Here is a 26561-nt window from a genome sequence, read left to right as displayed (position 1 = left end):
CCGCTTTTCTTTGGGAGAAAATTCTTCACCGCCAGGAAAGGATGTCTATTGTCTTGTGTGCATTGCCTGTATTATTGTAACGAGAGAAAATAACGTTAGTTGCAGAACATTAACTAAATACCCGACTGAAAACAGTATAACAAGAGAACGGTAAAATGGAAAGGCAAAACTGTTTTGAAACAAACATTTGAGTAGACTAAATTTAGAGATAACAAGTGTAACCATACTAACTGCATACAAATGAAAACAACACACCACCCTACCTCGACTAGCATTTAGGAGTGTCACAACAATACGGTAATTCGGAAACACCGCTGAATTGAACGCGAGCGAATTGGCTACTACTCAAAAAGGGACACCAAACCACACTTCATTCGATTTCGGGCCCGTGATTACGAAATTGTTGCGCTCACTCAAAATTTGAACAAAATCAAGTAAAACTAAAATTAAATTCACACTATCGTAGATGAAAAGGAAAACGAAACTCTAGGAAATGTAACTTTTTGAGGTCTCTAATGATATTTGTACGAGCAAGATTGACTTTCGGGATGTGTATTGAAGGTGATTATATGAAATCTTGGTAAAACTACATGATTGCTGCGGGGAAAAGGTCGTAAATAAATCTCCAAAATGATTAATGTTTCATCGGTCAATAAAAAATACAGCTGCAAGAAAATTAAAGTATTTTATTAAAAATAAAGAAAACAGAAAGAAAAACTGCATTTTCTCAGCTAGAAAACACTGGGTTAGTAGCTTTAAAATAGTTAACGTGTTGAACTTCTGAACTGAGACAGAATACAAAATGGATTGCTTAAATCATTGCCATTTTAATTGTAATCTTGAGCGTGGTTTACGGTGAGGGAAATCGTACGTACATTTTTAGGATTGTAGGATCATGATAAATGTTTGGGGAAATGAAATGAAATGAAATGAAATGTTTGAACCACAAAACCACAAATCAATTTGAATATGATAAACCATAAAATTTCCATTAGGTCCTTTCCGTTTGCATCTATCTCACATTTCGTTCCTCCTTGCAGTAACCAATGAATTTTATTTTATAAATCGTTTAAAAATCAACAAATGAAGATTTGAGTGAAAAAGCTCTCTCTTCTTTTTCACTCTCTATTGCTGCTTTTCTCTCAGAACCACCCCGAGGTTAGCAATTGTTGTTGATCGTGGAAAATCATTGATGCGTGAAAGCTCCAGTCGATGCACTGATAGAGGAGAGCTTTTTCTCGTTCGAACGAAAGTGCAACGCGCACACCGATCGCTCGCGGAAAACGATCGCGGACGACGGCGCGTGATCGCTGGCGGCACCAACACTGCGGCACGATTCCACGAACACGCGAGAATCTTGCGCTTTGTGTTGCTCCGCTGGTATCGGTGATCGGAGGCGGTCGTCGCTACGTCAGTTCGCAACCTGCGCTCGAGCCGTTCGTACGATCGAAGAAGATCACGGGTGCAGCAGTTTGGCAGGTGACACCCAGCGCCACCGTTTTCTCCGTGGTTCTACTCGCAGTGATCAGTTCTTAACCAGTACGGTGATCGTATTTAAAAGAAGGGCTTTTTCGGGAATGGCAAAGAATCTACTGTTCCATCATCGAAGTTACCAACGAGCTTTATCCAGTTTCTCCCCCAGTTCAGTGTACTAATTGCTAACCGCAAGCAAACTTCAAGGTGTCCGAGGGCATTGCCTAAATAATGATATCGCCCTGCAGCCTGTGGACGACGTGCGCAATCTCTTGCATTCGCGATTCGTTTCTGTGAAAACCAGTCGTAGGTTGCAGTGCGAAAAATATGCTCGAATGCTGCTGCTGCTACTAGTGTTGGTGATCGTGCGGGTATCCAATGTGTTCTAGTTTGGTCCGTCGGTGATTCTGCGTCAAGTGCCGTTTCCGGCAGCCCTTGTGAGCCCAACAATAACAACAACAAGGGCGATCCTCGGCAGGCACCAACACACGCGAGCAACAGTTGTTGGGCAGGCGCGTGATGGCATTTCGTTCCATTTAAACTGTGTCACCTCAAGTGGATCGATTTCGGGTGGTACTTAATGTTACTTCGTTTTTCTGTGAGTTTATGTTTGTGTGCGTTTGTGTGAGCGATTTAGATTGCATTGATTCATGATAAGTGCATTTTCATACCGCGCGAATGGATTTAATCGGATTACTTTGACGAAGACAAAGGTTCGTCGCTTTGTTCCCTCAGCTGATAATACTCGGTCAATATTCTGAATGATTGTATTTGTCAAAAAACATAATTTAAAATTAGAGTGTACAATCTTCATTGTAACGAGATAAACTGGTACTTTTTACACCGCACATACACAACGGCACTTGGGACGAATTGGAGCCGGCTGATCCGAGAGTCGAAAGGTGTTACAGTTGGACACGTACCAGCGACCATCCCGTTTGACAGATCGTGGCCCGCGGAGAAAAACCACCCTTCCACCAACACAGTCACATGTACCCGGGCTGCTGTATGCCACTTCCAGATGATCAAGCGATTTGGGGTTGAAAACATTGTTTGTTACCGATCGATAGGAGTTTTCATCTGAAGTACAGTGGTGCTAAATGAATGATTGATGTAGGGCAAAAGTTGATAGTGTTTTCAATAATGTTGCTTAAACAACCCTTTTCATGAATGGTATTACAAGACACGCCATAATATGCTTATACGAGGTATTTTGTATCAATATTCCACGTACTACCACGCACATTGACAATCCGGCAATTGGTTTCGCTTGGAAGAAACTTTCACAAAAATCCAACCCCATAGTACCGGAATAATGACCAACATGCGCTGCAGGACCCCGTGTGACACCCGGGCAAAGTACAATTCCAACGATATTTTACTGCCACAATGCGAAACATTGCAAAAAACGGATGGATTTGACATGGATCGCATGACAAAGCTGGTCGAGGGAGTGGAACATTTGAGAACATGGTGGCGTATATCTCTGTAAATGTGTATACGGATCGCTAAGCAAAGCGAGAATACTAATTCCGATAGTGTTCTATGCCCCTTAAGCTGCATTTAATGACGAGTTGTAACTTCTAACCAAAGGGGGGTTAACTGAACGATAGACGGACAATTTGCAGTTATGCAAAGGTACGAGAGATTACTAAAACCCGTTTTAATCCTCTCCATTTGATCGAAAGTTGTGTATTCCCTTATAGAAATCCCCTGATCTTCACACGGATCGTAAATCTTTTCTTAAACGCAGAACCGGCGCGTTAAGATTGATCTAACATAAAATCACATCCTGACAGTAAGGTCACTGGAAGCACAGCCAAACTATTGGGAAAAGTGAAACTTTCAAACAAAGCACACGCATACATGAGCCACACAGAGGTCTTGTATGAAGAGTGAAACAACTGCTATGAGCAATCGTTAAGGAAGCTCATAATCTCCGCAACCACACTCAGTTGTTACGACTCATGTCATCAGCAAAACAAACAAACAAACAAACAAACACTTGGCCACCCGAGCCGCCAGTGGCCCTGAGGAAGCGGACCCACACCACACGGAACCGCCGCCATCGTAACGCATCATGAACGTTGCAATTTCGGTGTAATCAAGCCGTTTGGACGTTTTCTTTCGCTTGAAATCGAAAGCAAGTGGCCACCATCACCACCCAGCAGTGGCGCGGCAAAACAACGGAAAAACACAACGTAAAAGATATAAACATGCACACAAACACACATACAAATACGTAGACTTTGCACAGGGCCGTCCGGTTTCGCCAAAAAACGAAAGACTGCAATGCCGCCGCAAGCGGGAAAACCCCTCCGGGCTCCGTGGTAAGGGAGGCATCCGACATTGGGCGTCCAAGTAGGCGAAGGGGATAATACGGTGAAGAAGAACGACTAATTTCTGGGCGCCGTTCCTTCACACCGTGTCGCTCGTGCTTACGTAAGCGCGATCGAGGCTCCAAGCGAGCCTTGCCGTCATCTGCAAACCTGGTCCGATCGGTTCGCAACGGAACGTCGCTGGCTGCTGGGATGGTTGCTTCGGGGCAACGTTTTGTTTCGAAGGCTTAATTTGTTCACGTTTTTATTGGCAACACTACACAAGGAAGAAACATTATGTGAGTGATCTTGGGTGCTCGCGTCATTCGTGATCGCGAAATTTGATTTTGGCCGAGAGAAGGGTTTAATAACAGGAACACCATTTTTTTTTGCTGGTGAACAAAATATCATACAACATTTTGCACGCACGAGTAGCAAAAGAAAACCTTTGCCTGCGGAATGTGATAGCAATTCCACCCGGAACTGCCTTTCACCTAAAGCATGGCAAAACTGTTGTAAACAACCGTGGGTTCAAAGCCAAACGTATGGTTCTTTGTTTTCAAAATCATCAGCAGCATAGGAATGTGTGAAACACATCGAGACCTCTTATTTTTCTAAATTTTATCTCCTATAGTAATCGTCCGATTGGAGCAAACAAATTTAAGAAACCTTCGTAGTACCTTATTTAGACTTAAAAATAAGATATTTTTGAAACAGCTTTTGAAACATTGAGTATGATTATAAATTGAAGGGTAGGAAAAAAAATTCAAGGGCAAAAAGAATAGATATTCAAAATTAAAGGGGTTTCCATGTGGCTTTAGAATTTCTGTTGCGTGGCGCAAAATAATCGTTTGACTGAAACCCTTGTTTTTGAGATGAGCGTCGAGAGTACCTTTATACTCGCGGTCCTAACCGGGTTTGTTCTATCCCTGATCCGAATTGAATGCGTGACAACGCGTTTTCACCAAATTAGAATCCAAGATTTCCTTTCGAGGCTCCAATTGGAACCGGTTTGGAAAGAATTTGAAAGCCAACTCGTTCTACACCGGGCTGTGAAACGGATTCTTCTAACCATAGCCAAGTTTGCGTCACATTCTCCATTACATAAACAACCTTTTACAAAATATCTGTAAAGAAACTATAAAGGCATCGACGCACATAAAAAGTCATTTTCAAGAATAAGATTCTCGTTTTATCGCATTATAGCACCTGTGTTTGAATCATTATTCTTTCCATTCCTAATGATGTCCGAATGTATCTATATTTATCCGCTTTAAAGTATTGGATGTCTGATCGGATGTTTTTGTCATGTTAGGCCCGTGTTTTTGTTCCTCTCACGTTTTCGTAAAACCTACCCAAAGGTCACATTGGATCGCGGTATGTTCTGCGTCGTTGTGTGTGTGTTTGTATGTGCGCCTTCTAGTGGATCGGATCTGAGTGGAGAACTTCTAGAACCTCACGCCATTCGCGGCAAACAGCTCAGACTCAGCGAAGCGTCTCCGGATTATTGATCGATTGTTGTGTTTTCTTATCGCATTAAAGTTTTCTCAACGTGCGCACGTTAGCAGAAACGAATTCGCGAACACCATTGTCGCTTAAAAAAGGACGGCTGGCAGCAGCGAAGGAAGTAGAAGTGTAATTTGAAAATCAATTCGTAAAACTTAGAAGATTAAATGATCAAACTGTTGACCTCCAGTGACCCGTGGGAGAAGAGGCCACACTTGGGCGTATCAGGTGAAGTTTATTGTTCTGCGTATGTGTTGTGAGTGTGTGTGTGTGTTTATCCTCTTTTGTCCTCGGAAGGCCATTCTCGGCGTAGCGTGACCTCGGGCGCGTTCCGCGTGATGTTAGTGAACTATCTCAAGGCGATGAAACTCGCAGCATTCGAGAGCCGGGAATGTGCGCGACGTCAAACTCAGCGACTGCCACTTTCGGAAGGTTGGCAACCGGTTCGGGGTATAATTTTCGAATCGACACGCAGCTGAGTCCGTGTGTGTGTGTGTACTTATATGTTGCTTAATTTGGTCGTTTCGAGTTCTGCGACGGCCGGCCAACCATCAAACCAACCCGGACTGGTGAGACTGCGACGAACTTGATCCTCGAACCCGTACCCCCAAACCGACTAGGCAGGGTCACGAACGCGATACGAATTCGTGCACAATCCCTTGATGAACACACATGCGCCCGGCGAAGTCTCGAAGCCACTCTCCGGTGCGCCTCGTTTAACCTTTCTAGTTTAATCGAGGCATAAATGAAGCATAAAACGAGTTTACATGAATATAGATGACTTGAGCGTATTTGCGAGATGTATCCTTACTCCGCCGGCTACCACCACCTGACCTTTTATTTGTTTTCTTGTTTTTGTAAACCTTCGACATCGCATGTTGACTTTTGGCTTCGGATTGTGCGTGAGCCAACGAACTATTTTGAACCGGTTAATCGACCGTTTTTTCGATTCGAAAATAAAAACAACTTTCCACCCCAGCAAGCGAGGAGCAGATTACCTTCTTTCGTGCCATTTCGTAACGGATGCGATAATATGAAGCTGTCCGCGCTTTTACCTTGAATTTCTGTATCACATTTTCATCTACAAACTCTTTTCGGACCAATTGTTACGTTCCAGTTCAATTTCGTTTCATCCATTTGTTGGTTGTGATTCCACTTTAATACCTTAACAAAGAAGACTCCAGAATGTTGTCAACCATGTACCAAGTGAGTCATGGTACTTTTCAAACAATGTTTTCAGTAAGAAAAGTAATATTTGCCGGGACAATCCGCTCCGAAGAATCCCCGAGTAATGTCCGTCAGGCCACTTTATTACCGTCCCCGTAACGACAAAAGTAGTTCGCCGCGCGGTTATATGAACAACCTGAGCAAATACAGCTCCATAATTCATCCACGACGTTTGCACCACGGTGGCACAGGGGAAAACTGGAGGGAAAGGAGTTGAAGGAAGCATCCAAATCGAGGTCATGATGGCCCGCGTTTGTTTGACGATGGTTCGGCGATAGGAGAGGCGTTGTGCAAAAATAGTATTTTCATGTTAGATGTGCCTCAAAACGATAACTAACCGTCACATGTCATTCGTGCTTCTGTTCGCGCTGATGAGTTGAGTTGAGGAAAAAGAAGGTTGGGTAATGCTTTAACATGAAGGGAGCAGATTTATAAATTGTATAGATTGTAAAATTTCCTTCTATACATTTTCCTTACAATAGCTTCTACTGTTTATGATATGAGAAAAGAGATGAGCTAATTATGACCAACAACGTTGGCAAAAGAGTGGGTTTTTATTCTATACCACCATCAACAGTAGAAAGTAACTGTATCATTTTATTTGATTACATTTTCACAACAAACACAACACTCCGATCAGTCATTCGTATCTGCCGAACCCTCTCAGTATTGCGCCCGCGGATACCACGAGTAAACCCGCCGGATGAACGAACGATAAACGGGGAAATTTGCTTAAATTGTGCAAAAATGTCACATCTCTTGTCGAGATGTGGGCTTTTCCGGTTGTCGCCATGGTGATGGATCATCATGGTGAGTTTGTTGACTTGTGCAGAATGGTGGAATCAACCCCCATCGGAAAGGGTACGTTTGTTTTTCTCTACGTTCTGCATATTGCAGACTTGTTTATCGATATTTTATCTTTAAATACAACAGCCACAGTACAGCATCTGGAAAAAAAGAAACGCTCGATCGTTTGTTTTTCATGATCTATTCCGCACTCTAGGGGTCGTATGGAATTCATTTTTTGTAAAGTTTTTGTATTGTTTCCGTCTTGTTATGTGGTAAATACAAGGAGTAACGGTATTATACATTGTTGTAAAAAACGAACAACTATGCTCATGAAACCAATTACCTCTAGGTTAATTTTTTCAATGATGGAACTAGAGGCTACCATCAATGAAATGATTTTTAATATTAGCGAAACGAAAATAGGTCAGTGGTAATAAAACAAAAACTTAGAGAAAACTAGGATTGCACATTTGTATTCTCTTTCACTTATCTTCAACATTGATTCTTTTCTTACCTTCCGGAGCCTGAAGCATCTTCATGAAGTTGTTTGAAAATGGAGCGCTAAATGATTTATTTGGCATTTGGTAATGTTCAAAAGACCAAAAGATTTTTGAATTAACAAGAAAAACTTAAAACAAATTTACAATACTTTTTCAGAACATAACAAAGAAACTTAAGAAGCGAGTTGTAAGAGACTTTTTCAGATTCTGGACCGAATGAAACTGGTCTTGCAGAATGTTTAACCAACGAAAACAAGTTACAAGTTTCCATGTGAGTCACATCAACCAACTTTCATGCGAAATTCTTTCTCGAACCCATACCGAACGACGACATATCGAGCGCTGCCGGTTTGTGCAAACGAAAGTAACGTGCATATGTTGGAAAGTTGGTCGAATCGTCGAATCGTTCAATGAATTCTAATTAGTTGCAGTGGAGTAGAGAAAGGGGGCATTCGGTGGTGACTGGGCTGTATCGTGGCGGAAATGTTCACCACCGTTGACCGGAACCCCGTGAAACGCACCTTTGGGTCGCTTCAACTGGCCGCTCCTGTAAAATGGCAACGACCGACATTCACACGATCGTTTCACATAGTGGTGTGGTTGTCATCGAACGGGCTACCGCCTTTCGAAATGGGCGATTACATCCAAGCAGTCAAATGACGAGAACGCTGGCGTAAAGCTTTTCGTTTTATTTGATCACACTTTCGAAGGTTAAGGTTTTAAAACTCCGTCCGTAAGTGAACAAAAGAATGTAGCTGGCGGTTGTTTGATTATCGAAATTCTAGAAGTAATCTGCGTAGAACCAATTTGATCTGTGTGATAGTTCCACTTAGTTTCACACATTTCCTAAGTTGCGACTTTTTTTTATCAATTTCCAAAGATCAGAATGACGTATGCTTCCGGCGTTACCAAACCGATGGAGCTGATTGCAGGCGGCACATTCAAATGCAAGCATCCTGGAAAACATGTTCAATACCTTAAAAAACGAGTATCAAAAAACTGTGTTGGAACGGTACGAGTCATTTGAACGGTACAAAACAAGACGACAGAGGCAACTAGCTAATCCATGGGTATACGGCGGTTACGTATCCGATAGTAAAGGATGATGTAAATTGTGTGCATGCACCGTCGATTTGTTTTATCTTGAGCCATAAAACGGGGATAATCAGATTGGCGGGAGCCTGTTTGCTTATTTACGATTGGCTGGATTGGATAAACGAGTGAAATCTGCATTAGGCCTCAAAGGCGGATCACCGTTTGTTCGCGTTTTAAAAAGTGTTGAAAAGATATATAAGAACCCTTTTTATGTTCTTTACAATTAAGTAAGGGTTCGCTCTTCGCATTGAAATTAGATAGCAAGCACACAATTTCCACAGTTAAGGTATGAGAGAACCGTACAATCACACTGCACAATGGAACAGCGGTCATTTGGCAGCATAAGCAGCCATGATGAAGCATCTTATTTGGCCACCTCATCCGGAACGAGGCCGCTCTGCCCATCCGATTGTGTTTGCCTCTCCGATTGTTCTGTCTTTCCGAAGACCGAGACCTCATTCACAATGTGCCGAGGGCTGAATTCGAGAACGGTTCTCCGTTCGTTCGAAAATTGCCATGCAAATGCCAAACGATCGGGTTTGCAGGTCGGGTTTCGCGCGTGCCGGCGTTTCAGACAACGATCGCCCAAACAGCGATCCGTCACGCAACCCCCGCAAAGCCAATTGTTTTTCCTCACGCAGACATATGCAAACACAGACACTGAGACCCTGGCGATCATCTGCCCCGGGATGAACCTGCTGTTTAATTCCATTATTTATCGTCTGGCTGGGAGATTCCACCGGACACGAGTAAAGGGTTTCTGACGTTTGACGATCGCTTGCTAGGCTGCCGCACAATCGACCGGCGTGTTTCGCCATTTTCGTGGTTCGCCATCACAGACGGAACCGGTTCGATGGATCACACCTCGTCACCTACACACCGACACGCAGGATGTTCCCACAAACCGATCAACCGATCGCCAGACTCGAAACGTGTGTGCATTTCGATTGTTCAGCACATCGAATACCCTTTGCCTCGCCACTCCGGCGGCCTCTCCTTTCGCTAGGTTCGGCATTCGCCCTTTTGACAGGTGCTGCAGGGCAGAGATGAGCGTTGAATCTAGCGATGTTAAAGAACAGACACAATCGCACCAACCATCGATCGCCTGGCGAATGGGTTTATTTGTTTGTTAATTAACCGGTTATTGGTCGGCCATTTTAAAAGGCCGTTTCGGTCCGAACACTGGCGATGGAACCTGTTTTTACGGTGGGCACCGGCACCGGGACTTACGGCACGATTTTCCGGGGAAGCTTCCAGTGCCGGACAACCTAACCCCACCGTACCCACCCCTCGCTCGGTCGATTGACAGAGGAGGGCAATATTTGGCAAGATGCTTATCGTGGCTAATTACCGGCGGCTGAGAACGCGCCTGGCCCTTTCGGTGGTCGTGTCCGGGCCACGATCAGCGCCATCCGGCGAACCACCTGATGGCTGAATAATTGCTGCGATTATTAATGACCCTGTCGGGTCTCTCACGTCGCCATCAACCTCCCTCAACTACCTTCATTTGTACCCGACGAAACCGTTGAGCCGTTGCAACGATATAGGCAATTGGCAACAGCACTTTGTTTCTTGGTCCAATCGCTTCATCTCCTGAAAATCGGTCTTGAGTGTGTGTGTTTGTGCCCAACGGATCTATTGCAAGCCTGGTTGCTGCAGTAACGTTGCAACAGACTACGTGTAAATTGCGGAAATGCTGTAATAGATTCCAGCCCGATTCATTAGCGGACAGCTATGAATGAATGAAGTAAAGGATAACTTATGGCCAGACTGTCAAGCAAAGTGCAAATTCGATTACGTGAGGTGCAAAGTTCTAGCAGGGAAATGTTTATTGAATTTGTGTACGGAAAAAAATGCTAGTGTACTTAGAAAGAAAACAGCTGCCCTGGCGTTTCCAATTGAGTTGGTCTAATTTTCCCGCAAAGCCACTGCCATATTTTACAATGTTCTGTTGTTTTGTGTTGATACACTTTGATTACAATGCGCAATTTGGAATTTAATAAGACGTGAATGTTGTAAAATTTTAAGATATCGGAATTTACATTTTGCAGAGTTTGCTACGATTCAAGCAGAAATCGAATCCAAATTTTTAAAAATGCTCTGGTTTTTGTTGTTAAATATTAAACAAGACCCATGCAAGATGTTTTGCTTGAAGTTTTGTGATTATTCGATATGAAGATAGTTATAAATTGTTCGTTCGAATTGTTAAAAAAACCTCTAAGAAGAGTGAGTTGTGATACCACGTATCAATCAATATTTTTTCTCGTTCTCAATTGAATTTATGGTAAACATGGAAACTGTTGAACGAAATGAATATGAATTAATTTCATGAATTTTATTTATCGAACACACCTAAACAAGACAATTTTATCCTTGTTTCTGGTTTAAAAGGCCCACATGATTGTTTCTGTTGTGAACTTTCGACAAATCGACAGCTCCGTTTCCCAATGGTAAATCACATCCCATCGCCCACACATACACACACAGGAACAAGAAAGTGGACACTTTACAGGTAGAATCGCTCAGACAACCCGACGCCTTGCCCGGCACCTCCGGTTCTCCGATCTGCAACGGTTCAACGGCCCCACCACGGGGGCCTCCCCCGGAACTGGAGCTGGTTAGCTGGTCACGAAAGCGAAATCGCCTCCCACGCCACCCGACCTCGCACGGGGCCATTTAAGGAAGTGTCAATTTTACCGTCGCAGTCTGGACCAGAAACAAACACCCGAGTTTCCTTTTGCGATGCGATCATCGTTTGGGATTGTATTTGATGTCTGGTCGATTTCTGCCGGCTTGTCTTAACCGAGCTTCATTTATCGTATTCCTCAGCGCAACTCGCCAGGGCAGTGTAGGAAGCAGACGCGTGCAAAAGTTATACAACGTTCCCATTTGAATAAGTGTGATCCCCAGGTCGGCCATATTACGCCCACGCGCGAGAGAAGATTTCCCCAAAATTGTTTCCCCGGCTGTGGTGCTGTAACACGTGAAATAAGAAAATAAGCAGGTTAATACGAAACGAAAAGTGAAACAACAGCCCACAGTATTGTGTTGATCAAGCCAGAGAGCGAGAAGAGAGAGAGGAAGTGAGAAAAGGTACAAAAAAGTAAATAAATAATCGAAAGTTCAAACGTACGAACGAACGAACGGTGGTGAATTGATACGTGTATCGCGTGTTAAGGGTTTTATCGGAGGAGGCGATGAGAGCGTCTATCCGGCAGTGCCGTCGGTAACCGGTAGTGGAAACACACAGTCAACTTCATTGTAAAACCACAATCCATCACCCCAAGAAACGAACCGTTTCGGCCATATCGTACGCCGCCGATGCGTAACCGTTTCGACAAGTGCGAGTTTCAAGTGACAGCTGGAAGAAGGATGTGTCCTTTGGCGCCGGTTTGCGGCAACGGAGCGTGAGTGTGCGACAACAACAGTGGCCCGCGGGAAGGGGGAAAGTGGTGCTATTGTCGAAAACGTCTCGATCCAGAGCGTTCGAACAGTGTGAACGTGTGTCAATGTGCCATCGTGAACCGAAAAGTAACTAGTCAACAACAAACACACCGTCTTCGTTCGTCATCCGGATGAAGGTAACCCACGGTACAGCATGACCGTTTCATATTCCGCGGAGGTTCCCAATGGGAGCAATTTTGGCGTATTTTGGCGAATTCTTTGGAAGTAAGTATGCCTTGCATAAGTCTATGGCACCTAGCAAATAACATACGCTGAGTTGACGATCGAACCCACGTCCCACAAGACTCGACATTCGACAGTGACGAAAAATGGAAGACGACATTTAAATACTAATTAAGCGATTACGCTCGATAACACCCCAATCTGCCCTCTGGAGTTCGAGCTGCTGGCCATAAAACTGGCGATGTTGGCGCTGTTGACAATTGATTACAAGGCACCTGGCGTGTGGCTGGACGTGTCTAAAATGTGTCCATTGTCATCACCGAGGCATTCGCGCAATATTCGCAGGGCGATCAGGGTTTTCAGGGTGTCCTGAACCCAAGGTCCCTCCATCCGGTGTCGCTCGGCTTGTGGCGTACTAATAAATTGCCCGGTGGAAAGTGCAAAACGTGCACACATTCGCAGCATGATTTATTGCGTTCGTCGGTTGCGTTATTTGAATTGGATTTTATTTTCCTTTTTATGTGTCACGCAATTTGGACGTTTGTTTCTAATTATCTTGTTCGCAAACAATATCTTTTACCCTGTGAGTAAATACGTACATGGATGATGTTGAAACATATTTCTTAGCATCGAGATGTAACTTCGCGTTACCTGAATAAAAGATGATATACAATCCCTCTGGTTCTAAAACTTGTTTTTCAAATAATTTTCAAAGCTAACGATAAAACTAGTTTACTTTCGTTTGAATCGATTTTAATATTACAAATGTATTTCCAAGCGTAGTGTACCAAAACGAAAGCGAAAATATAAATTTGATTTCTTTATAAAATAATTTCCAAATTGGAAATCAAATTGAGAGCATCCAGCATTTGTAATCCAAAAACAATTGATATTGAAATGTCCTGCTTTTGAAAGTATTTAATTTTCGATCGTTGGGTTTTTTTTACGTTTATTTACGACGTTAATTACGTTTCGAAGAGTCAAATGGAATCTTCTCAATCGGTCGTTGTTTCCCTCATTTAAATGGATACCTTTTTGGTGATTGCAACCTTTTTTCTTTTGCTTATAATGCCAAACCTTTCAGGAACTAAAATTTATATTTTACCGAATACTTGCATCATTTATCCATAGAAAGTGCATCGCTCAGTTGGGATATGTTTTACTTGTAGCACACATTTTCTTTGTAGCCAAGATTGAAAAATAATAAATCACAATTCCATCATAATCGATTTTTAAACCCTGCCAACCCTGGCGTTATAAAAAAAAAGTTTCTAACCTTTCCGGTGCCTATCTCACGCCTATCCTTTGGGCTCCCCCTTTCCCTTCTAAGACCCAACCTTCTCACGTTTTTTATTAATTCAAACCGCTGGCACTCGTGTGGTGTGATTACTGCTTGACTTTACCACCTGACCTAAGCGCGTGCTAGAACACCGAGGTTTGGCGTGCTTAGAGGGCAGAACGGAGGTGGGCTATTATAACGCAAGATTTATGAGGTGTTTAACTGCATCACCCTTTCGGCACGGGGCCCTTCTTTTCGCCCTTTTTCCGCCCCAACCGAACCAAAGCGAGGAGCTTGGGGAAGCTGTTGATTGAATTCGATTAACTCACCGATCTTGCCCGATACGAGGGTTGTTAAAAGGCGAACATCGATTCGGCCGTCGAAAGGATCCGGTCGCGGTCTCATGGCTTACCGGAAGTTGGTGTCCCTTTGTACCGGACCAAATCGGTCCCTTCCTTGGGGCCGAGAACCGGTTCGGTCAACGGCATGGTAGCCACCGTCCTTGACGTTTTGTCGATGGTCTTAAAAGTGTGTGCAAACCTGAAACCCCTTGCAACCGGACCGTGTTGTGTCCTTTCTTGGAGGTTAAGACCTCAAAAGAACGCTCGTAAATGCATCTCCAAGCCGGACCATCTTCCGCTGCTTCGCTCAAACACACAACTTCAGAGGACAGGCAGTCGTCCGTGGATCAGGTGTTAATTGCAGATGGCTCATATGTTTACCTCATCCCTCCCACCCTCGGGTTATTTACGACCCCCGTTCGAGTGGGGATTTTTTTTATTATTTCCAACCGGCCCGAGCGCCGCCGTATTTAAACCGTCATCCGATCGGCGGACGATATTCGCAGCCGGGTAAATAATTTATTTCAATTCGCGCCGGCTGTGACGGTCATGTCCATCAACTGGAAACCATTTACCTCTCCAGCTGATGTTCGTTGGTGAATGTTTGGCAAACGTGATTTCCATTTGTCCAATTGTTTGCAAATCGATTTCAAAATCACCCGTTGCTGACAATGTCTTTAAGCGTCCCACCGGTGAGCATTGGTGGATTGGTTTGGCAAACATTAAATTAAATTAAACAAGGGAATTAAATATATGATTATATCAAGAAAAATATATAAAGTGGATATCAATAAATCAATTTAAAAGGATAATTCAAATAAGCTAAATAATAATCGTAAAATGGCGCAAGATAGTTTTACTCGAAATGCAAACATGAGACCATAAAAGTTGTAGCCTATGCTTTTGGTAGATTAAAAGAATCTTTTATGCGTTCAAGAGAAAAAATAAGGAAATAGAAAAATTTATTTTAATTTTTCAAAGTAGAGTTCCTCAAAGAAAATAATTAAAAAAATAAAATTGACTTGCAAATCTGTCTAATCTTAATCCACCATTTTGAAACATTTTTTTGGAAATGCCAAAAATTGGGCGTTTTATTAATTTTTTAAAATTAATTTGACCCCATAAAACAAACCTAAAAAACTAATTGATGAAGTAAGGATCATTTCAAGTATATTGACCGGCTGGAACCGGTTTGATTCTGGCTCAATCCGATTGAGATGCTACGATAGTGTCTGAAAGTTCTTGCTGAGCTTAAAGCGGTTCCGGTCTGACCTATATATGCAACCAATTAAGTGTGGCCTTGAACCTGTGGCTCATTTCAGCATCCACGAGAGCATACTATGAAGCTTGAGTGTGTGTGTGTGCGCTTATGTGTGCTTCCGTAAATAAACAGACAAACATCCTATTTCCGCATGTATGACTCGCGAGCGCGGACAGGTTTTTCGCTCAAAATGGCAACGATCACAAATAGCATTACATTGATTGATGCATGGTGATTGCAACGGACACACAACCTTGCCCATTAATTGGTGGCTTTAAATGTGCGTTTTTTCTATTTTTGTAACGTTAATTGGGCAACTTGTCCACTGTGAGATAAGGTTTTTAATTAGCTGAACAGTAGTTGTTACGTAATCAATCATTCATTCATTAAAACTCACGAACTGTTTGAAATATTTATTGCAACCCAAGAACATGTTAGCCGTTAAAAACAATTCATTGCTGGGTGATAAACGTTTGTCCGCGAAAATCCCTCTATTACATCGTTAACACGATTTATCTTACGCTGCCATTGTACGATGAGTCACTTTTTATCACCTTTATATTCCTCAACCCATCCTTTTATTTGCATGCTATCTGTATTTGCTGTGAACGAGTGCACGAGAAGGGTGAATTGAATCATCCCCTGATAGCGATCTCCTATTGATGCCGTCGATCATCGAGGACACGCTAAAAGAAGAACAAATCGTACAAATTGCTGGCATTTTCTCATGCTTATATTTTTTTCCACCACTCACACACTATTGGCAAGCTCTTTTCCCATCCGATTGCTCATGAAACGATGTGTCGCGGCACTGTGGTCCAGTTCCGCACAACTAGGAGGTTTTGCGAATAAGTTTGGTCAACTTTATGTGGTTTTGTTTACTTGATTTTTTTTGGTTATTGAAAGTGCAATAGATAATTAAGTTATTGGCCAATAAATTGTATGATAATTGCAACGAATCAAATACTATTAATATTAAACAAACAACTGGGGTAGACCACATCTTAATTTCACATATAAATTCGAAACATTTTAACCATTGTTTTGAGCTAGGATGGGTAAAGTTTTTAAAATCATATGTTCATATAATTATGTTAATAATCAACGAGTCAAATCTGACAATTATATTATATATTGAATGTTTTAAGTGCACCAATCGATATGTGGTGGATAGTTGAGTTGACTCCCTGCTTTATGTTTGGGGATTTCCAAGGAAAACATATGGGTTTCAAAATTTATTTTCACTAAAAGAAGTATCAAAAGAGAACAATTCGCACTAATTAGCAAGGCAGAAGATTCTCCTCGCGGGAACAGATCCGGAATGCAGTTGTTTTTACAGGGTTACAGATGATTGTTTTTAATTGCTGATTCGTGCTAATCCAACAATGCGCACATTCCACCAAACCATCAATCGCGCGCCGGGTCGTGCTTTGGTCAGTCCGGAGCTCGAACTGTTTACCCTCCGTAAATACACCCTACCGTTGGGCTGTTTTTTACTGCACCATTCATACAAAAGCAGGCAAATTCAAACTGGGCAGCAACTGGGGCAATAACGTCAGCAAAACACGAAACGGTAAAAAGCGGCAACCCCGATCCACCCGGATCTAAATCGAGCTGGAACGTGGAAGAGAATGTTTTTAATTTGTGCCCAACCTGCTTTTCCGACTCACAATGCTGTTTAAATCGATTTTTCCAGCACTTGTGTGCACATTCACAGTGATGTGCTGGGTAATTGTTTCCCGAAGAACAATCTCACCGCCAGAGGGTGAGGACAAGCGCATCCATCACAGTCCCTTCCGTGCACTATTGGCACAGATGTATTGGAAGGGCTTAAAGGAAACGATCGATCCTCACGCCGTTCGGTTGTAGCTCGGGAGCGTTTTCCACGTGACCACCACCGTTGACATGGTTGGCGTGACAAAATGTTTATTTATTGGCTTGTCAAAACACAAATCTTGATGAACATGTTCATAGCCGATGGAGGAATCGCACGAAATGCCAGACAGGGATGTGTGCAAATTTGTCTGTAATTAAATAGTGTCGTTTTCAAACACAGTAAGAAAGAATCGAAAGAATTTCAAACAAATGATGGAATGGTAGATTTTTATGAGCTTAAATGATTTTTGGCAGCTCTCGACAGAAATCCTCCTTTTTTGTTGATGTTTTAAAACTTTAGTAGTCTGATTTAAGCTTTAAATAATCGATCTTGAAGGGAATTTTACAAAAAAGTGATTTCTCAACTGAAAGTACTGGCAGTGTCAAGCAAAAATCTTTAAAAGGATTTTTAAAGCACAAAACTCTAACATGATTGAATAGAACTTAGCCATTGTTGCCCAAACTTACTAACCAATTTTGTTTTGTATAACTCAAATGATTGGGAATCTTCAGTTTATAGTAAGTTTAGATCAACTTATTCAAATAACTCTGTTATAAGTATTATTTTGCCCGTGCACACTTGGCACTTTCAGGATGTTTTCTTTCAAATGCCTTTTACGTAAAACGGCGATAAAATAATATATTCTCAACCATCTTCAAGCCAGATTATGTAAATTTTGCGTTAATGCGAACCTGTAGATCTTATTCAATTAATGTAATGATGGTTCGGGTCCGCGACAGCCGAGCGGTAGCGCCGGTTAGAAAATCGGCCCATGAGTGCCGGGGCTCACCACCTCGACGGCGTGGGTTCGAATCCCAACCGAGACCGGACCCTCCCCTGTACGATAGGACTGACTATCCACGTACAACAGGGAAACAAGTCTCGTAATTTGTCGACGAGCACTTGGGGATCGAAGATACTATTGTTCATACTTTATATGCGCGTAACCGAGATTTATCGACGATGCGCCACATTTCCTTCAAAATTGGAGTGCCATCAATACTTCGAGAAAAGGCACTGTCTCCTTCCACGTGGCCTAGTGACTTTGTCTACCGTGAATTTGAGCAGAGAGAGCGACCTCAAAGCACTTTTCATCCTGCGAGCACACGTGATGTTAACCACTCCAGCCTACAAGAAGAACTGAACTCGAATAGTGCGATTATGCCAAGCACAACATCCTCGTCTGCTGATTCTCTTTCACCTTCTCTCCGACCACCGCCGTCTGTTTAGCAAGTGGAATGACCTCTCTATATTTTACCAAAACGTTCGTGGACTGCGATCAAAATGCTCAGCTGTGTATGCATATTCAACCACCTCTAACTACGATGTCATTGCACTCACCGAAACCTGGCTCGATGAGGCCATTCCGTCTGCTTTGCTGTTCGACGACAACTACACTATTTACAGACTAGATCGCAACGTCAAAAATAGTAACAAACTCAGGGGTGGTGGTGTTTTGATTGCTGTTGCATCTAAGCATCGATCATCGCTTTGTTCTTCACCAGATAATATAGAACAAATATGGGTGAACATATACTTGCGACGATCCACTGTTACTATCGGAACTGTATACCTCCCTCCAGATCAGTAGAGTCTTTAACAAACTCGTTAGACACAATAACTGGTAACAATAGACACAATAACCGGAACTCCAACATGTACGTTGTGCTTGGAGATTTCAACTTCCCCTCTCTATCGTGGGTTACCGATAATTACGGCTTGCCCCAGCTGAACTATACTGCATCACGTGTCACACCAGGATGCCAAGCAATAATAGACGCAACAAACTATGCAGGACTCAACCAGATAAATCAAATCCGCAATAGTAGCAACTGCATGCTGGATCTTGCTTTTGTGTGCAATAACGTGGTTAACTTTGGTTACTCACTGACCGAATCACCTTTTCCTGTAGTAGACGCTGATACTTACCATCCACCGCTTGAACTACTGCTACACTACCCATCGCCTGAAGCTGAGCCGCCAGTTCCCCCACGAATAGACACACATGACTATGCTCATCGATTTGATTTTAAAAAGACCAACTTCGCACGACTAAAGGAGCTTCTCGAGAGCACTGACTGGACCATGATTGAGTCAGTACCCGATGTAAACCTGGCTGTTGATAAATTTAATAACATATTGATGGGTTATCTCACACGCTGCTGTCCCCAACGAATCAGGAGGCGTGGTCCCCCGTGGTCAACGCGCCAGCTTCAGGAACTGAAACGTGTGAAAGCTTCTTGCTATCGTAGCTATAGAAAAAAAATGACCCACTATGCAAAAATGAGACACATTATGGCACATAACCTGTATCGACGACTGAACAAAATATTGCATGATCAGTATGTTAGAAGGATTCAGGAGAACCTGAGAAGTAACCCACGCCAATTCTGGAGCTATGTAAACTCGAGGCGCGTTAATACCCGAATACCTCAGCTCATAACGTACAATGGCTCAGTTTCCGCTAATGACCAAGAGTCCTGTAATCTCTTTGCAGACCGTTTTAGAAATCAGTTCTCAAGTGGAGTTAGTTACGACATGCCTCGTTTGAATGCCGCAGTTGCAAATGTTCCGCGTGAATTAGTCAACTTTACTCCATCTGATATTGATGTGTCGGTGGAATCGGTAAAAAAAGCGATTAATACGATAAAGCAATCATTGAGGCCAGGGCCTGATGGTGTACCGTCAGCGATATTAAAAAAATGCAGTGCCTCTCTCGCAATGCCTCTGTCCAAGATATTTTCCATGTCGCTTGAACAGGGTACGTTCCCTTTTGCGTGGAAATTTTCTTGGATGTTTCCTATTCATAAGAAAGGCGACAAAAAGCATGCTGAGAATTACAGAGGCATAACTTCTCTGTGCGCCTGCTCAAAAGTATTCGAGGTGATTGTCCATCGTGATCTTCTGAATTGCTGCCGGGATGTCATCAGCAGGCGCCAACATGGTTTCTATCCGCGAAGATCTGTAACAACAAATCTACTTGAATTTGTCACCGTGTGCCATGAAACTTTCGCGTGCGGACTCCAACTGGATGCTGTATACACGGACCTAAAAGCGGCCTTTGACCGTGTGAATCATTCATTACTGCTGGCTAAACTGCAGAGGCTGGGTGTGTCACCATCGCTGGTTGAGTGGTTCAGCTCTTATCTCCACGATCGTCGCTACTCCGTGCAGATAGGTGATGTGTTCTCCAATGTGTTTGAAGGTACTTCTGGCGTACCACAAGGGAGCAATCTTGGTCCTCTGCTGTTTTCAATATTTTTTAATGACGTGACTACTGTGATTCCCGAAAAGGCTTGCTTAATGTATGCGGATGACCTAAGGATCTATCTGCCAATTGAGACTGAAATGGACTGCGATACTTTGCAAACATTCTGTGATAACTTTAGTGATTGGTGCCATCTAAACGACCTAAGTATTTCAACTGAAAAGTGTTGTGTGTTAACTTATCATAGAATAGACAAACCTGTCGTTCATAATTACAAAATCATGGGTACCGATATTGCTCGCGTAACCGAGGTCCGCGATCTCGGAGTTTACCTAGACAGTAAGTTAACGTTCAATGTGCACTACAAGAAAATAATAGATAAAGCTACGAGGTTGCTAGGATTTGTTTGCAAGCAGTGTCAGGAATTCACAGATCCTACATGTGTAAAAGCGTTATATGTCAGTCTGGTCCGCTCAATTTTAGAGTTCAATAGCGTCATTTGGTCTCCGTCTACCGATTATTGGACACATAGAATAGAGGCAGTTCAGCGTCGGCTTACTTGTGTCGCGTTACGACTTTTCTCTCGATCTGTATCGTTTCGACTTGACTATCGTACACGTTGCTTGTTATTAGGTTTACAATCCCTTGACCACAGGCGTAAAGTTGCGCAATGCGTATTCATTGGTAAACTTTTGACAGGAGAGATTGACGCCCCTGATTTGCTGGCTAGAATTAACATATATGCTCCTGCTAGAATTATAAGAAATAGACAATTTTTAGCACCTCAACTACGTAGGCGATTATACAGCCATAACGAACCTCTGTTAGTGATGATGCGAAACTTTAATAATTACTATGAGTACTTTGACTTTAACTCCTCTATGTTACGCTTTAAAAATGAATTGCTGCTTCTTTATGCTAGAGTTAGTCCTTAGTATTAAGCTCAGAGTCCAGGCCGTGATGTTGGCCACACACTTTATAAGAATAATATAAATAAATAAATATAATATAAATAAATAGGTAAGCCCTTAACGGGCAGGCATGACCAAGAGGTCGTTACGCCAAGAAGAAGAATGATGGTTCGCCCAACACTCGAGGCAAAAAGCAACGTAAAATGAACGAATATGAATAACTATAAATACGTAAAATAGGTTACGTGGGTATTCAAATATGCAAAAAATGATATGTTAAGCTAAGTATTGCCCTTTAGGAAGGTGTCAGTACACCTATCCCAAAACGGGCCTGATTACGAACAAATCTGCAAACATTGGTCAGATACAAGCTGCTGTAAAACGACGTTAAAACAAGTTTTTGAATTTCCTGACTTGCCTAAAGCGTACGCCAACAATGAACGAAAATATTCGTATGTTTTTGTGCTTATTGCATGACATTACAAAAAAAAACGTACATTTGTATCAGTTGACAATCCGGACGTTGCCGATCCCTGCCGGTAGGAAAACGAGGTTGAAGGTTCTATTTTAACCGAACAACTTCTCACCAAGTAACAAACCTACTTACAACCATAAATAATAGATTATAAATGAAATTATACAATCTTTTCGCTCATGAGCGCCGGGGGTCACCACCTCGACGGCGTGGGTTCTAATCCCAACCGAGACCGGACCCTCCCCTGTACGAGCCCTTAACGGGGGCAGGCATGACCAAGACATGGGATGTGCTTCCTTTTTATGTAGAAGAAGTTTAACAATTTTACATTAAAAAAATATTCTAAAAACTTTACCACTAACGAATTCTCCTTACTTGTCTCCTTTGCAGATGGCGCGGTAGTGTATATAAAGCCGTCTGGCGGGAACTGCTGGCGTACTTACTAGTCTACTACACACTTAACTTTACCTACCGGTACGGTCTGAACGAGGATGGCAAAAGGTGAGTGTTGCTGCAGCAAGGTTGCGTCCCATTCCGAGGTTTCCGCTAATGACACGTGTTACGGACGCGTTCCAGGGTGTTCGAGCGGATAAGGACATACTTTGGGCAGCAGCGCGAAACGGTGCCGCTGTCGTTCGTGCTCGGCTTCTACGTCAGTCTGGTGGTGAAGCGCTGGTGGGAACAGTACCGGATGCTGCCCTGGCCCGACACGCTCGCGCTGTTCGTGAGCGCCGCCATCCAGGGCAACGTAAGTGACGCAAGTCGAGGCATCAACGAGGAACTAGGACCGACGAGCTAATGGAAGTGCGTTTTTTTTTTGCAGGATGAAACGGGACGGTTAATGCGACGAAATATTATGCGCTACATGGTGCTGTCGTACGTGATTACGCTACAGAAGATTTCGCTGCGCGTGAAGCGCCGGTTCCCGGGCTGGCAGCACCTGGTCGACGCCGGCCTGATGCTGGAGAGCGAGCGGAAGATCTTCGAGATCATGGACGCGAAGAGCCCGATGTCCAAGTACTGGATGCCGCTCGTTTGGGCGACGAACATCATCAACCGGGCGCGCAAGGACCAGCTGATCCCGTCCGACCACATCGTCCAGACGCTGCTGATGGAGCTGTCGGACATCCGGCGCCGGCTCGGCGGTCTGATCGGGTACGACACGGTGTGCGTGCCACTGGTCTACACGCAGGTGGTGACGCTCGTGCTGTACTCGTACTTCACCGCCGCCATCATGGGCAGCCAGATGATACCGACGTTCAACGCGGCGGACGGCACGTACCAGGAGCTGGACGTGTTCTTCCCGCTGTTCACCGTGCTGCAGTTCGTGTTCTACGTCGGCTGGCTGAAGGTGGCCGAGGTGCTGATCAACCCGTTCGGCGAGGACGACGACGACATCGAGCTGAACTGGCTGATCGACCGGCACATCAAGGCGTCCTACATGATCGTGGACGAGATGCACGACGAGCATCCGGAGCTGCTGAAGGACCAGTACTGGGAGGAGGTCGTACCGAAGGACCTGCCGTACACCGTCGCCTCGGAGCACTATCGGCGCGAGGAGCCGAAGGGTTCGGCCGAGCACTACAAGGTGAAGGAGGCGGACGCGGTCTACGCCAACATCGGGGCCGTCGGTGGCAAGCGCATGATGAACGACGAGATGTACGCGGACTATGTAGGTCCTTGGTAGGTGGGCGAATCGCACACGACAGCTAATTCCTTCCTCTCCTCCACCGACAGGAAAGCGTCGACACACCGATGGCCGAGCGGCGCAAGGGTTGGCTCGGGAAGGTGAGCCGGATGGGCTCGGGACGCAGCTCTTCGACGGCCTACTCGTCCGGTGGGCTGTTCGCGCGCAATCGTCACAACTCCGTCTACTCCAGCCCGGAGGCGGGTCTCGGACAACCCATCGTGACGGGTGCGCCACCACCGAAAGTGAGCCTGTACGATCGGTTCGTCAACCGCAAGTCCGGACGACACGCGCGACAGATTATCAAGCAAAGTATGTCCACCCCGAGAAGGAGCACGAACGACTCCTCCCGAAATCGGTGTTGCCCTTTCGTTGTAAGATAGTAATGTTTTCCTTTCGCTCATAACCCGTAGATTCCAAGCTCAGCCTTAACGGATCCGTAATTTCGAACGTGCCGCAGAAGGCTCGACCTCGGATACCGACACCGGACGTCACCAAGGAGAGCCGCATTCCGCCGCTTGGCACGATGACCACGAGCACGGCGAACATTGCGTCCGGCGTGGCGCTGATGGCGACACAGGTGAGGATGAGAATAAGAATGCAGAGAAACGGCAAATTAACTTCCCGAACCCCAATTTTGCTGATAAAACTTCTGAGCACTAAGAGCACTTAAAGCTTTTTCAAGCAAGTTAGTTCTGGTAAAATTAACCTACTCATTGATTCGAATGAGCAGTCAATGATAAAACATAATATTGTGGCCATTACATTCATGCCATTCCATCAACAGACAAACCAATCGGCTTTTAGGAAAAACGTAAATGAAAATGTTTTTCAAATCAAATATTCTTTTGATCACATTTCAAAGCTTGTATTCATTTAAAGCGATGAATGGAAAACACACGACACAATTGTATAACACTTTAAATCGCATAAGAAGCATAAAATATCCGAGAATATTTTTAAAAGTAAACGAAATACTGTGGAGTGATGAATCCAAAACTGTATGACAAAGTGATCATATTACTTTCACTCCACACTCGATGGAATTTCTTCGTATAACTTTGTGTTCCTCTTTTATTTCAGCTGGCCAACAATCCCTCCATCTACCCGACGTCCACGGCCACCATCAACAACAACGAAGTTCCGGTGGTCGGGACGCTCCTGCTGGCGCCCATAAAGGAGCTCGATTCCAGCTCGACGACCAACACGCTACACTCGGGCCACTCGGCCACGGCCGCCCTGGCCAAATCGATATTGCCATCGGCGCTCAAAGGTTCCGGTACGCTATTCGGCCGTTTTATAGAACGAACGAACGAAGGAATTAATGTCCACCTATTTCCATTTCAGTGTCGCCGTTCGGGAAGGATGGCACCAACCTCGAGCTCGCCCTAACCACCACACCGTCACCGCTCGGTGGGCAGACCAACACCGTGCTGGTGCTTCCCACGACCGTATCCGGTGCACTTCCGCCATCCGGTTCCGGCGGTTCATCGTTGGACACGATCGACGGTAGCAGCTCGGGCGGAACGGGAAGCCTGGGCAACGGGGGCATTGGACGGGGCGGGCATGCCCCAACCGACACGGTCATACCCCTTTCGCTTACCTCCATCCCGCTCTCGTTCACCGTGACACCGGTCACGAATAATACCACCACGACCAGCAGCAGCACGATCATTACCGAGCTGCCGTGCGACGACGGAGAGGTCTGCACGAGTGTTGCGGTGGGGAACGAGAAGGGCACCGGTCATCGGGCGCTGACGGCGACGGCCAGCACCAGCGAGAGCACGTCCTCCGCTGCGTCAACGCTGAGCAAGTCAAGAAAACCGAAGCACGGTGAAGTTTACGTGTAAAAGGCGTTTAAAATGCATTTGCATCAAGGAAGAATGAACGAGAATGTAGAACACTTAACCACAACTAGAACAGAAGAGAAGAGAGCTTCTCCAGGAGTCGACCGAAGGGAAGTGATGTGCCAACTATTTCCTACTACTTCCTTTTCAAACGCTACGCTACGCGGCGTGCAGCTCTAACCACTCCAACACTATCTACACCCCGCCTTCGATAGCTGGAAGCATCTTATTTAGATTCCACCACGTACCCGCTGCTGCTGGGAAGTTTTTCGATTCTAACACCCGTTGATACAAAGTATTGGTTGTTTTGTTTTTTTAAACTTCCCGTAAAGGAATCGCAAAGAGAAGAGGTTCGAATCCCTTCCTCCGCTTTTAACGTACGTGTTTAAGTAATTTTAGTGAATCGGTACCGGACCGGAGGGCTAGAGAGGGAAGTGATTTTATCGAGGTACTTTGTTTGTTCGTTTTAGTACGGTCACTTTGGACACATTGTTAACAACCTATACTCGCCGCTGTAAAATGGAAACCGAGTGCCAGACGGACGATGAAAAGAAGAAGTGTGGGTGTGAGAAGAAACTAGGCAAAAATAGGAAAGGAAGTCCCCGCGGGGGCAGGAAGTGCAAGATTTGTATTTTTTGTTTTTTTTTATCGAAATAATGTTTACCATCGGAGTATCTGCAAACGGATATTTGTATAGGGTATGAACAATTTTTAAAATAAACGTGATCATGAAAGCATTGTAGAAAGAGTATTGTTCTTAAATTGATCCTGATTTTAAGAAGAATTGATTGGTTAGTCTGATACAGGGTTGAGTTTCTCTACTTCTCGAAAGGCAAAGGGATTTTTACCCTAATCGGCGTGAAGAAATCTAATCCGCTTAGATATTTTATATATCAAATAATAATTGACATAAATGTACATAAATCTGTTACAACACTTGATTTTGATGGTGTTGCATTTTTAACTATGAACAACGTGATCAGGTTAGCAAACTAAATTCATCTTGTTTAGTCAATCAAAACGCCCCGTATCATCTGGTTTCCTCCGGACTATTTTCTTTCTTAAAACAACCATTTCATGAAATAAGCTAACATTGTCGCTTGGGGTTGGTTAACGGAGTGGTCCGTCCGTTGGCTTCCGA

The 26561-nt window shown here is 44.1% G+C and overlaps 1 protein-coding gene across 1 annotated transcript; it reads left to right on the top strand.

Moving 5' to 3' along the window:
• The first annotated feature begins 12506 nt into the window (after positions 1–12506).
• Positions 12507–25423, top strand: LOC131281436 (bestrophin-2). Its single transcript, XM_058310768.1, has 8 exons — positions 12507–12577; positions 22277–22387; positions 22463–22634; positions 22710–23558; positions 23624–23885; positions 23987–24153; positions 24657–24852; positions 24921–25423. The coding sequence occupies exons 1-8, from the start codon at positions 12507–12509 to the stop codon at positions 25421–25423; spliced, it is 2331 nt and encodes a 776-aa protein (XP_058166751.1).
• The last annotated feature ends 1138 nt before the right edge of the window (positions 25424–26561 follow it).

Source organism: Anopheles ziemanni, chromosome 2, assembly GCF_943734765.1.
Source record: "Anopheles ziemanni chromosome 2, idAnoZiCoDA_A2_x.2, whole genome shotgun sequence".
Classification (NCBI taxonomy): Eukaryota; Metazoa; Arthropoda; class Insecta; order Diptera; family Culicidae; genus Anopheles; species Anopheles ziemanni.
The sequence above is the reverse complement of the archived record's forward strand: the minus strand, read 5'-3'. Positions and strand labels throughout refer to the sequence as shown.

Coding starts and splice junctions, on each gene's coding strand:
- LOC131281436 (XM_058310768.1), top strand. CDS start 12,507: ATGACCGTTTCATATTCCGCGGAGGTTCCCAATGGGAGCAATTTTGGC. Junction 22,388..22,462: donor CTGAACGAGGATGGCAAAAG/GTGAGTGTTGCT, acceptor GACGCGTTCCAG/GGTGTTCGAGCGGATAAGGA. Junction 22,635..22,709: donor GCGCCGCCATCCAGGGCAAC/GTAAGTGACGCA, acceptor TTTTTTTTGCAG/GATGAAACGGGACGGTTAAT.